This window comes from Vipera ursinii (genome assembly GCF_947247035.1).
Source record: "Vipera ursinii genome assembly, chromosome: 1".
Taxonomy (NCBI): domain Eukaryota; kingdom Metazoa; phylum Chordata; class Lepidosauria; order Squamata; family Viperidae; genus Vipera; species Vipera ursinii.
In genome coordinates, this window is record NC_139512.1 from 152,793,454 (window position 1) to 152,807,867 (window position 14,414).

The window sequence follows — 14,414 nt, forward strand, 5'->3', positions numbered from 1 at the left end:
GTACAGGTACGTAGTGCTAGCATAACAACCACAATTGAAGCCAGCAATCTGTCACTAAAAAAATGTGGTCATTAAGCAAAACATGTGACTGCACTGGGATTTCTCTGTAGTTGTTAAATGAATCACCCATGGTCATTAAGTGAGACATCATGTGAATGCAACATGCAATTTCACTGTTGACTTCTCCACTGGGTCTGCTTGTCAGAAGTCAACTGTGAAGTGTGCAAATGGCAACTGAATGACCACATGACACTGGGACGATCATTAATGCAAGGACTCATTGCAAAGTTATTTTTACAAGGCTGTCATAACTTCAAGTGATTACTAAAGAGGGCGGTTATTAAGTGAGGACTGAGTGTAATACTTCCGAGTCTTCTCCAGATGTGTTCCAGCACAATTGGAAAATAACACGTTGTGGAAGACTCTTATAATGTACACAGCTTGTAATAATTGAAAGGAACTCAGAAAGAAAGCCATTTGTCACTTTTGTCTGTATATAAAACAATATACAGTCAATTGCCTCTCAGCAAGAGATTTTTGACTGCCACCATAACCTTCAAGCTCTGTTCATACATAGCAAGTAGCTGAAGAATTTGGAGCAAGCAAGGTTTTGCAAGCTTATTTGCGAAACTCTGGTTTGTTTTTTTCCAGAAGATGGACACAAGAACAAAGAAAATGACCTCCTACAATGCCAGATCTTCCACTGGGTGGGGTGGGGGGGGCATGAGGAACCTATGTCACTTTAGGTCAGCGGTGGGGAACGATGGCCTTTGTCTGACTTGTGGACTTCAACTCCCAGAATTCCTCAGCCAGCCTCTGCTTTAGGTAGTCTGGCTAGTGCTGAATGATTCCTCACTCCACTCTACAACTTTACCTTGCTGGATTCTAATAAAAAAGAAAAATATATATATGGGGCTGAGCTGTTAGTCCTTTGAATCAAAGGGATAATGGTATATGCTACAAAGATTTTTGTCACTTCGTACAGCTGGTGAGTTCCTGTAACTATGAAGGATTATGCTGAGTATTCAATCTGAGGCATTTATCTATATTCTAAACATATCATACAATAAGAACTTACCTCAGGGTTTTTAAAGAACTCGTATTTGGCGTAGTTTTTCCGGAAATAAAATTTATTGCCATCTTCAATTCCCCACTTTGAATGGACTTCAACAATCACTTCATGGTCTTCTACTATTCTTTCTGTGAAGGAAAAGAGAAATGCAAATCCCAGTTCTTTCTCCAAAGGGAGTGGGAGGAAGTGGCTTACCTGAATCCTTTCAGCTGGGGTTCAAGCCCAGTTGTGCTAGTGCAGGGGTCTTCCAACTTGGCCCTTTTATGGCTTGTGGACTTCAATTCCGAGAATTCCTCAGCCAGCCATGCTAGTGAGACAGCATTGATTGCACTTGTGAATGCCTTCAGGATGTATCCATCCTAGCCCAGGTGGATCCTTTGGCAGCTTTTGATACCACTGATTATGACATCCTTCTGAACTGGTTTATGGGGTTAGGAGCACTGTTTTCCAGTGATTCTCCTCTTTTGACTGTAGGCCAATTCCAGTCAGTAACTGGGGGAAGGGGGAAGAGATCAATCTTTAAGTTCCTCCTACTTCGAGCACTCAAGCCTCAGGTGCCTCATCTGTCCTATTTAACATCTACTTGAAGTTCCTGGGTGATCCTTGTAGATCTCTCTCCTTGGCCAGACATATAATGCCATTCAGAACTGGAGGCTGTAAGGTCTATGGCAGGGCTGTCAAACTCGCAACGTCACGTGATGTGTCGCGATGTATCATGACTTTTTTTCCATTGCTGGCAATGAAGTGGGCATGGTTTTGCCATGACGCATCCAGCCTGTGGGCCGGCAGTTTGATACCCCTGGTCTATGGGGAGGAATTGATCATGACTATTTCTTCAGCTTCTTTGCAGAGGCGGCACTTGCTGTCTGTTGCTGTCTTCTGAATTCTGACTTTGTATGCCTTTGTTCTTAAAGCTTGGTCTTATACAGCCAGAATTAGCCCCTTTGTCTCTTTCTTCATCTTTCCTGCTCTTAGCTGTTGCCAGGTCTTGTTATTATTTGTTTTACCTGCTATTTTTTTTTTAAAAAAAATTACGGGCCATGTAATGCTTTGTCTTCCCATGTCTCTTTTTTTGCTTTTCATCTGGTCTTTCTAGTAGACCAGTTTGGTCTCTTTGCTTTAGTGCATCTTCTTTATTATCCTTCAGATAGTTTTCCAATGCCCTTTCTTCTTCTCCAACTGTCTGATCTATTATTATTATTATTATTATTATTAATAATAATAATAATAATTCTTTTAGAGAGAATTAATATTAATAGCAACACTATTTTAGAGAAAAATACTGTATCCTTACTTTCCCATACCTAACAGTTAGAAGATCATGCTGCTGATGTTCAGTTATCCAGCAACTGAAAGGTTATGATTACTGAGAACTCCAGAGTTTCAATAAAAGACACTGGCTGTGGACAGTGGGCTGTCCAATCCTGCCCTATGGTTATATCAGCTAAGCCAAAAAATGATTCTAGCCCTGTCAAAGTTCTCAACTGCTTTTTGGATTTATTTGTTTATTGAAATTATTAATCTGCTGACCCCTTTAATGATTCTGATTGAATCATCATAAAAATCATCATAAATAAACATAAAACACCGATATTAAAATTCACAAATAAAACACAGCATGTGGCCCCAAAAAGTAGAAGTGGTTTCATCCCTGGAGTTGGCTGTTTCTCAATTAGTTGCACTCTCCAGCCCAAAAGGCTATTGAAAAGGGGCATGGTCTTCTTTATTTCCCAAAAAGGCAAGAGGAAAAAGGCCATTCTCATTTGGTGGGTCAGGTTGTTCCAAAATGGGGGGGGGGCCTTTCACTGAGAAGATATTTTTCCTGACTCCCCCCACAGAGAAACGATCCTCAGCCAGCCTCTGCAATAATATTCAGCTACCACTATACTCTTTTGGCTGATCAATGAAGCCAAGCTTCCTTAAGTTCTAAAAATAACATATTCCAGATCTTGGAATAAGACGAGGGTTCAGGAAATATAATACACGTATAAATTGTCCTTCTAATTAACCTCCATAAATTCATAAAGTCTGACCTGGACAAAAGATGGCAATTTTCTTCAAAAGTTACTTTTAATTTCCATGCCAGCAGAGAAACTGAAAGAAACCTAAAGGGGGGGGGGGGGGCAAATCATATACCTAAAATTCAAAAACAGCAGCGGTACATTCAGGGCAAGCGTGTCTGAGATTCCTTGTATCTAAGAATGTCTGGCTTAGTTCAGTGTAACACTTGTTTTGCAGCTGTCTTTCACAGTACCCTTTTCAAACTGGGAAACTGTCCTATCTGTAAACAAATCACTAGTCTACAAGGACAGATTATTTATCTAGGGTCTGTAATCTATGCTCTTCAGGCAGAAATTAGGTGTCCAGTTCAGCCCTTTTACTCTATTGAGCCTCTGCGCTATCAGCCCCCTCTACCACAAAGATCCTACAGGAGAAGGGCAGTGTCGACAACCCTGGGATCTGGCAGGGTGAGAGCTGTGAACCATAAACACAAAGCTTTCGCTGTGTCCCTGCATAACAGATACAGTGCCCTTGCTGACCTTAATAGGGATATTAAGGAGACAGGTGAAGTAGTTGTGATGATAACTCAAATAAGCAGGGGATCGTGATCCGAGATGAAGAACTTGTTTTCGACAGGGAGAAGTGCGAATCAGGTATTACACATCAGTCACGCAAGAAGAAAAAGGCATCCAAAAAGAGAAGCCACCTTCTGGTTGGTGATTCAATTATAAGGGATGTAAATTTAGGAAAGAACACAGAGGTTTCGAAAGAGGTCAGGTGTCTTCCAGGTGCTACTGCCAGTAGGGACAAGAAGCATATTTGTAAGATAGTCAAGAATGCCAGCAAGGACTGTGATGTGGATGCCATTGTACATTTTGGCACTAACGATCTGTCCCAAAAGGATGTACTCTGTGTGCAGAATGATTTCCAGAGCTTGGGGCAGGAACTCAGAAGAATAGGCTGTAGGCTCACTTTTTCAGAGGTCTTACCATTGTATAAGGAGCAAAATGGAAAAGGCCAGCGTATAGCAGAATTTAATATGTGGCTAAAGGAGTGGTGTAAAGGAGAAGACTTTGGTTTTATATTAGTCACGATGTCTGTAGCTGGTCCAATGAAAAAATGTACAAAAGAGATGGTTTACATCCATCCAAGAAAGGGACTGAGTTACTTGGAAGTAAATTCACAGATTTTCTGGAGGAATATTTAAACTAAACAACGGGGACAGTGAGTTAATTAATACAGAACATCCCTGTCCCCAGCAATCTAAAAATTATAGGGTTATCAGTGCATGTAACATAGATGTGTGTGTGGACAAGAATATCAACCTTGCTCTCAAGCAAAATCAAGCTTTTAATAGCGAGTGCCACACAAATTGCACTAACCAAACAGGTGGTAAGAAAATAGGGGAACTCAGGCACCACACAGGTTATGTAGAAAGTTAACACAGCGTCAGTCATAAAGGACTCAATTGTCTATACACCAATGCACAGAGTATGAACAGTAAGCAAGGTGAACTAGAAATTCAGGTAACTGAGAGCAGATATGATATTGTTGCCATTACGGAAACATGGTGGGATGAAACCAAATTATTTAAAAGAAACAGACTAAGCAAAAGAGGAGGTGGAATTGCTCTGTATATAAAAATAACTACATCTCTACAGAAATAGAGCACAAGAATGATGAAAACTGTCTTGAATGCATTTGGGGCAATATAAAAGGGGGGAAATGACATTTCCGTAGGTGTATACTATAGGCCGCCCAACCAAACAGAGGAAATAGATAAACTTTTTGCTAGTCAGCTAACTAAGGTATGTAGGAAGCACATCACAATAGTAATGGGGGACCTTAATTACCTTGACATCAACTGGGAGACAAACTCTGCACCAAGTGGAAGATCAAACAGATTCCTGACAAACCTAGCAGACAACTTTGTCTCCCAAAAAGTAGAGAAGGGAACAAGGGGATTAGCCTTATTGGATTTAATCCTTACTAACAGAGATGAAATGATAGAAGGTGTTGAAGCCACAGGAACCTTGGGGGGAAGTGATCATGCGATATTGGAATTCAACATTATGGAAGCACAAGCAATCGAACACAGCCAAACTAGAGTCTTGGACTTTAAAAGAGCTAATTTCAATAACCTTAGAGAGAGCTTGGGAAGGATTCCATGGATGAGAATCCTGAAGGGAAAAACAAGAAGCTTGGGAAATTTTGAAAAATGAAATAATAAAAGCCCAGTCTAGCACAAACCAACAAAGAAGAAAAATAACAGCTCTCAAAAGAAAACAACATGGCTGCATAAAGAACTCTCTGATAAATTGAAAGATAAAAAGGACAAGTATAAAAAGTGGGAAGAGGGTCACATAACTAAGGCAGAATATCAGCAAACATCCCGTTCCTGCAACGATGAAGTGAGGAAAGCTAAGGCTAAAAATGAACTAAGGCTTGCGACCAAAGTCAAAAATAACAAAAAAAAAGCTTCTTTCAACATGTAAAAAACAAGAAAAAAGTTAAGGAAATGATTGGTACATTAGTGGGGAAAAGTGGCAAGAAGGTGACAAGCAACAGGGAGAAAGCAGAACTATTTAACTCATTTTTGGCATCTGTCTTTTACACAAAGGAAAAAAAAAACAGTCCAACCTATCAATAACAGTACCATAAAAAACAGATTAGAAACACAAGTTAAGATAAGCAAGAAAATGGTAAGTGAGCACCTGTCCAGCCTAGACTAGTTCAAATCACCAGGAGCAGATGGATTACACCCCAAGATACTCAAGGAACTGGCAGATGTGATCTCAGAACCACTGAACTATATTTTTCAAAGATCCTGGTGCACTGGGGAACTACCAGAGGACTGGAAAAGAGCTGATGTAGTTCCCATCTTCAAAAAAGGGAAAAAATAGATCCAGGAAACTACAGACCTATCAGCCTGACCTCAATACCTAAGAAGAGTCTGGAAAAGATAATCAAACAACAAATCAGCGAACACCTTGATGCAAACAAAGTCATCACTAAAAGCCAACATGGGTTTGTCAAAAACATATCATGCCAGACAAATCTTATTGCATTCTTTGACCAAGTGACAAAATTAGTAGACTAGAGGAATGCTGTGGATATAATTTACTTGGACTTCAGTAAGGCATTTGATAAAGTAGATCACAACCTACTACTTGATAAGATATAAAAATGTGGGTTAGATAGCATCACCACCAGATGGATTCGTAGCTGGCTGACAGGCCGTACTCAGCGTGTGGTCCTCAATGGAACTGCATCTACATGGAAGGAAGTGTGTAGTGGGCCCAGTGCTCTTCAACATCTTCATCAATGATTTGGATGAGGGGATAGATGGGGAACTCATCAAATTTGCAGACGACACCAAGCTGGCAGGAATAGCCAACACTCCAGAAGATAGGCTTAATATACAGGAGGATCTGGACAGACTTGAACACTGGGCACTATCTAACAAAATGAAATTCAATGGTGAAAAAGTAAGGTTCTACATTTAGGCAAGAAAAACCAAATGCACAGGTATAGTATAGGTGGAACGTTGCTCAATAGTAGCAACTGTGAGAGGGATCTTGGAGTCCTAGTGGACAATCACTTAAATATGAGCCAGCAGTGTGCTGCAGCTGCCAAAAAAGCCAACACAGCGCTAGGCTGCATTAACAGAGGGTAGAATCAAGATCACATGAAGTATTAATACTACTTTACAATGCCTTGGTAAGGCCACACTTGGAATACTGCATCCAGTTTTGGTCAACACAATGTAAAGAAGATGTTGAGACTCTAGAAAGTGTACAGAGAAGAGCAACAAAGATGATTAGGAGACTGGAGGCTAAAACATATAAGGAATGGTTGCTGGAATTGGGTATGTCTAGTTTAATGAAAAGAAGGACTAGGGGTGACATCATAGCAGTATTCCAATATCTCAGGGGCTGCCACAAAGAAGGAGTCAAGCTGTTCTCCAAAGCGCCCGAAGGTAGGAAAGGAAGCAACAGATGGAAACTAATCAAGGAGAGAAGCAACCTAGAACTAAGGAGAAACTTCCTGACAGTTAGAAAAATTAACCAGTGGAACAACCTGCCTCCAGAAGCTGTGAATGCTCCAACACTGGAAGATTTTAAGAAAAGACTGGACAGCCATTTGTCTGTAATGGTATAGGGTTTCCTGCCTGAGCAGGGGGTCCCAAGGTCCCTTCAAACTATTATTATTATTATTATTATTATTATTATTATTATTATTATTATTATTATTATTATTATTATTATTATATTATTATTATTATTATTATTATTATTATTCCTCTACTGAAAATTGATCTATCTCAAAATGTGCTTCCTTTGCTAACTGTGAAGGAAGCTTTCAAAACTAGCCTGACATTTAACTGTAGCTACACAGATGTCACTGTGGCATTTATGAAAATGCCATCTTATATAGGAGAGAAAATGTATTTCTTAAAAAAAACTGTAACCATCTCCAATAGAATATATTAACACTTTTATCAATTGCACCACTATTATCACTTAGATAAATAACCCACATTTTCCCAAATATTGTTTAGCCATCTTTGTTTTCTAATACACTAAGTTTTCAGACACTCATGCAATCCAGTTTTTCTCTGCTTTCTTTCTTTCTTTGTCCATCCAACTAATGTTTCTAAAATTCTTCTGGCCCTGGGATTTGGTCTGGGGCACAGAATTTAAATGGACTGGATTTATATTTATGTATTCACTTTACGGTTTGTAAATTAACACACTGCTGGATTCCCAGAGTGTTCCCTTAGTATGCATAAACTATTATTTGCCATTTGCTTCCAAACTGCTAGCTAGTCAGTTCTGTTATTAGATGAAGAAGGAATAGGGTACTTTTGTTTTGGTCAATCACAGAGAGCCCCCCCCCCCCCGCTATATGTGAATTTTGACCTCCCTACTTCACCAGGTAACATAGGTACTGCTGGAATTTTAGGAGTTGAAGTCCACCCAAACATTAGGTGCACCAAAGTTTGGAAAGCTGGAATATCTCCACTTTGCCAAAGGCGGGACTAGAATCTAACTGACATTTAAAACATTTAGAACTCCAAGTGACATTTTCAAACTGAAATTTAATATTCCACGATTACTAAACTGGTTAAGTGCATCCAGCTTTCCCCATTAGCTTTGCTTGCCGGACGCCAGCGGGGAAGGCTGCAAACGGTGATCCATTCATTAATGCCAGTTGCATGTAAACACACAGAGATGCTGCGATGGACTGCAAGGACCAGTCATAAGTCACTTTTTCCACAGCTTTATAACTTCACTAACTGAATGTTCCAAAGTGGAGGATTACCTGTAGTGTGAAGTTCTTTCTGCTTGTCAGTGTTGAGGTTACCTAATGAAATATTTTCAAGAAAACACCAAGCTCAAAGAGTGCCAAGAATTCCACAGTTGAATCCTGATCTACAAATAGTCTTTTTTGACATTAATGATAAAAGTGCATCTACATCTAAAATATGCAACCAAGGGGGACACTAGAAACTGTCCTACTTTGCAAGGTTGCAGGGGTCTTCTGTCACCTACTACTGTCCCATGATGTTGCTGAAAGTTGAACTCAATTCAAAGGAGATATTACTGTAGGTTAAGAAAAACGAAGGACTCCAATAACGATGGATACTTGGGAAACAATATGGGTCAGAAATGTAAAATTTACATAGGCACAAAATTTAAGAGAGAAATTTTATAAGATGTTTTATAGATGGCATTTAGATCCTAAGAAATTGGCATCTATGTATTCAAATTATCAGCCTAAATGCTGGAGGTGTGGTTGTGATGATGCAACGTATTATCATATATGGTGGACTTGTAAAAAAGTAAAAGCTTTTTGGATTAAAATTTGGTCGAATATGCAGAAGATATTTAAGAAAAAGATAAAATTTTCTCCACAATTATTTTTGCTGGGTATTACTATTGACTCTACTGCTATAGAAACTAAATTGATGCTGAATTTAATAACGGCAGCAAGACTTTTGGTAGAGCAATATTGGAAGAAGGAGGATTTGCCTACTATAGAAGAATGGACTTTAAAAGTTTCGAACCTGGCAGAAATGTCAAAAATCTCAGCATATTTGAAAGACCATTCGCAACAAAGATATATTTTGGAATGGAGAAGATGGATTGATTATATCCAGAATAAATATGGGACCAAAAAGTTTCATTTAGCATTTGAATGAGTATTAGATTTAGAAGATTTGTTATTATTTAGTTATTTTTAAGGAGAGTTAAAGTGCGATAGGACTCAAAGTGTTATTATAGTTAGTTTGCATATTATAGTTTAAGATTGTTAGGGTCAATACCCTGTATTTGCTTTGGGAAGTCGGGGGGGGGGGGAGGGAGAGGGAGGGGGGAACTGGGTGGGGGTGGGGGGGAATGGGTTATGTTTTTTATGTTTAAAATGTATCTGTAAAACTCTTTAATAAAAGAAAAAAGAAAAACGAAGGACTGAAATTCTATGTTGCGTTTTTGCTAAAGGTAAATATGTCTTTGAAAGTAAGAAACAACAGTGACACCCAGTGGACATTTTGAAACTATACACATCTCTCAGTTTAAAACCTGCCATTATGTGAACGATTATGGTTCGTTCTTTATGAAATACCTTCAGCATTTCCTATAATTACCTTAAGATTTGAAGAATAAATCAGTGATACATCTTACTAAATTCAAAATTCAGAAGCTATTTGTATTCCTATTACTGGAAAAGATTCTATCCAGATAATAAAACCTACCTTATGTCTTGACTTTTTCTGTGTAGCTTACTGAACAGTTAGCTACCACCATTTCTTTTGCATTACCCTTGAATTTGACCCTGAAGGAATAAAGCCTGCTAAATCCTGCCTATTAATTCCATTTCGTAGATTGGATTAGAGTCATGACCAAAACTGTCTCCTGCTAGAGTGGAGTGATTTACTATTAGGCAGCGCTTTTAAACCCCGTGTTCTGGTGGGACAGCAAAAATATTGGCAGCAGTGTAGTGCCCCAGATGGTTTTAATATTCCCAGATGTGTCAGAGGATATGATCCCGATCACATACCTCTGCACAGATTAATCAAGTCAAATAGGTAGGGTAAATGTGTCTGACAAAGCAGCATCAGAGTTCATCTTGTTCAGCACTTTTTAAACTGAATTTACATTAATCTTATGGAAGAAAAGAATGATGTAAAGTAAGTTCAGCAAAGTCTGAATGCTTGAAATGTCGGATTATGAACATGCCAATTGAGGGAGGGAGGAAGACTGAAAGTGGCAATTGGAACCTCACTCAGAAACCAGTTTCTATTTTAGATTTCCCATTCTATATTTTGCTTTTAAGAAATCAAATCCACCCACAAACAAGCTAAATGCTGCAGAAAGTTGTAGTGCAGTTCCAAGTTGGTAGAGATGGAAACACATAAGTTAGTTGATCAAACTATGTGGCCACTCCAGGGAATTCCTAAGCCTTACTTACTGAATCCATTCTTTCAAATGGGTATTTTTTTTTGTGTGCAGAAAACTGGTCAAAAGTGTCACAAATTATGTTCATGCGACTGCGGGATGCTCCAACCAGTTGTAAATGTGAGCCAGTTGTCAAGTGCCCAAAATGCGGTCGTGTGACCGGGGGGGGGGGGAAGAGTGAAACATTTTACCATGGCCAGAAGTGCTTTACAGGCCATAAATTACCCTTTGTTGAGGTCGTCAGTTCCAAATAGTTGTTGCTTGATTGATTGTAGGTCGAGGACTACCTATATAACTTATCCCTTTTACCATGTGTGGGGATAGAGCTTCCAGGGGCTTCCATGTGGAGTTCATTCCAAGGGGATTTCCCCATATGCTAATGGAGAGGGGCTTCCAACCAGTGGTGGGATTCAGCTGTTCACACCGGTTCAGCAGAACCAAAACCTATTTTTTTGTTGAGTTCGGCGAACCAGTTATGATAAATCTGTGCAAGCCTCCCCTGCCGCCTCCCTCCGCCAGTCCTGGTATCCCTCCACCAGCCTACCGTTGCCTCCACCGCACTTTCTTGCCTCCCTGCATTGGCCAGCATCTCCCTTCTCCATTTTGAAAATGGCAGCCCCATTTTCTGCTGCTTTCCTCCCAGAACTCCTGGACGTGGCGCAAGCCACGGGAGAGTTGGCGGAGGAGGCAGCTACCACTAGGCAGGTGATCTGCGGGGCGAAGCGGGGGTGGCAGGGGCCAAAGAAAGCCCCTTCCTCCAGCAGCAGACGTGGCTGTTGCGCAGTGGCAGCAGAGCCTTTTGCCGTCACTCTCCCCTGGCTCCGAAACAGTGGAGGGGGACTGGGTAAGGTCCATCCTCCGTAGCATGGCAGTCCGGCTTGGGAGGGGAATGGAAGAGGCAGGTGGGCAGCTGGATCTTTGAACTGGGTGGGGGGAGGTCATCAAGCAGGGAGTGGCCTGGGTGTGGGGACCCTGAAGTAAGCAGGTGTGGGGCGTGTGGGGCATGTGGGGCAGTTCCCCCCCACCCCCCACCCTAGCTTGGTTTTTACATGTGCACCTCTTAAAGGGTTCTGTGATTTCAGAGAACAGGTTGTTAAATTATTCAAATCCCACCACTGCTTCCAACCCACCAAACCCCTCCTAAGATACAGGTTCAGATCTGTCCTCTTAGAAAGAAAACAGCTTTTTTGCCCAAAGCATTTGAAAATAAATATAATCAAGTAGAAACATTTTGAAAGACTGATGCTGGTCATATTATAGCTGCACAAATTAAGATTAAAAGCAGCTGGCAGTACATAGCAAAGAGGAGAGAGTGATGTCCTAATAATTAACATGGTGTGCAAACATTTAACGCCCACATTTATTATGAAATCTGACATTATTGTTGCAAATAAAAATCCCAGTTTCAATTTACTTTGATTCACAAGTTTAGACCTCCAAGCCCTGGAGCAGCTGCCGAGCGTTAGTAAAAGAATTTGAAACTCCTATCTTATCATGAATTGTTTATTCTCAAAGTAGAAAAACCAAAGCACATTTTTCACCATGTTCTATTGGGAAGCAACCTGATATATCTGATAAGATTCGCACAATGCCAAAAATGGAGATGAGTCCTTTTGAATCATCCTCTGCCTCGCTCATTGTTCAGGGGTCTTCAAGAGAGATTTCACATGGAACTGTGAAGGAATGTGACACTATTATTATTACTAACATATTATTTTCTCAGTTGTGATAGCAACTGAGAAAATTAGAGGCAAATATATCAAGCATGCTTCTCTACCTGTCAAGGTGACTACTTAGCAGAGCTCAGGATGTGTTATGCATCATGGGTTTGTTGTGCTAAACCCCAGCTGTGAGTTCTTTTCCTGTGTTTAATCTTCTTGTGTGTGTGTGTGTGTGTGTGTGTGCATGTGCGTCTCTGCAATACCTTTGACTTTAGTAAATAAAGCACCGGATTCTTTGATGGAAACAGCATTTTCCTTCTCTATGCTACTTACATCCAAAACAGCACAGTATTTGCTTTGCGTAACTTCCTTTTTCCAGCACTTTCCAAATAGGGCAGAATATTTCTTTTGGAAGGAAGAAATGGAAGAGGGGAAGGAGGTCATTTAAGACCATTAACAGAATTAAGAGGACTGTTCCAGGCCTTTGTGGTAGGTGTTTTTGAGTTGTGGCGAAGAGGGCTCTGTTTGTTTTGGGCTTCTAATCAAACCATAGCAGGTGTCTTTAACTACTGCTTTATACAAATGCTCAGAACATTCAGTAAGAGTTTTCTCTAGCTTGGTGGTCTCTGCACACTGCAGAACTGAAGATTCCCATGAATTTATTCATTTATTAAATTTGTATGCTGCCTGACTCCCAACAACTCAAGTTTTGAGCCCTAACCTAGATCAGCAATCTCCAAATACTTTGCAAAGGGTCAGATTTTTTGGGGGGGGGGCTCTTTAAAACCGCTTCTTGGGGAAGGCCCCCTTCTGCTCAAAAACTCCGATTTCCTGCAAATCTAAGTTCCCAAGAGAAAAGGTCTTTTGGTGATACAAACAAAAAATTTCTTCCAGTGTGTAGGGGTTGCATTCCAATGGAAATCGGCCGCCCAAACATCATCAGTGCGAATCCTGACTCTTGGGGAAAGAATGATGGGATCACTGACCCATCCAAACAGGAGTTGCATCTCTATCACAGAAGCCAATTCAGAAAGTTTAAAAGCCTTAAGAAAGAAAAGAAGATCAATTTGGTATAAAAGGCATGGATTGAGGAAATCTGCTGTTGCACTACTGGAACACATTAAAGATAAGTTTTTTATCATACATTCCAGCTATAGCTCTCATAGGTTTACTGGGTTGTCTTCTTCTTCTTCTTCTTCTTCTTCTTCTTCTTCTTCTTCTTCTTCTTCTTCTTCTTCTTCTTCTTCTTCTTCTTCTTCTTCTTCTTCTTCTTCTTCTTCTTCTTCTTCTTCTTCTCGCTGCCTGAGTATTCTTAACTTACTGTATTTGTAATGCCAATGACTGAAGATAATTTAGTACCGACAAGAAGAGAGGGTGAACAGAAGCTGTAAAATAATTGTAATTAATATTGATACAAGGGAAAGTGAGGCTCTCAAACTTCACCATCGTGGCTGAAAAGGATCCAGAGAAAGATGTCTTTGTACAAAGAAAGCATTCCCAGACATGATGGGAATTGTAGCAAATGAAGGATTGCAATGGATTGCAAAGAGCTATTTCATGTCACTTTCAGTAACTGCTATTCTCCCTCGTTTATTTTAAATTGCTTGTCTTATTGAAAGTTTTTTTTTTTGCGGAAGGTATTGAAAGCATTTGTTTAAAAAAGAAACCCACTGAAATGAATTCCACATTTGGTGCATATTTCACAATTACCACATTAGGTATACACTATTATACTCCCTTAAAGCGATTGCTCTCATAAGCCTAGGCAAACATTACTAATGTAGACCCAGCTTTAAAAGTGTCTGTGTGTGTGTGTGTGTGTGTGTGTGTGTGTGTGTGTGTGTGTCCCAGTTTCCATGATTCTTTTTTTTCAATACCAGTTTCTGGACTATGGCTAAAATGCTGCCCAAAGTGCATTGTTTGATCTAGGCTTTCAGAGGTTCGACAGCTGTAGTTCTGAATTCCTCTATTGTGTTAGCGGACTTTAAATCAAATTGCACTGGGATAATTTATGACCCTGTAAGAGGATGTTGACAGGTCTCTTTCAGTAGAAGAAAATGTAATTTAGAAGACAGTACCTACTGTCCCCACAGAAATATGCAGTAGGATAACACTTCTGTCAACCCAGAACAGTCAACAATGCCCTTGCAGCAATATTTTGACTGGCTATGTTGGGTTGACCCTAAGGTCAAGGTATGTGAAAGTAAATATAAATTATGG

The 14,414-nt window shown here is 40.1% G+C and overlaps 1 protein-coding gene across 2 annotated transcripts in view; it reads right to left on the reverse strand.

Moving 5' to 3' along the window:
* Positions 1 to 14,414, reverse strand: part of GRB14 (growth factor receptor bound protein 14) — a 65,294-nt gene that overhangs the window by 18,388 nt on the left and 32,492 nt on the right. For both annotated transcript variants that reach the window (XM_083365659.1, XM_083365658.1), the window contains one exon: positions 1,079 to 1,200. In XM_083365659.1, coding sequence (XP_083221785.1) covers positions 1,079 to 1,200 — 122 coding nt within the window. The remainder of the gene's footprint in view (positions 1 to 1,078; positions 1,201 to 14,414) is intronic.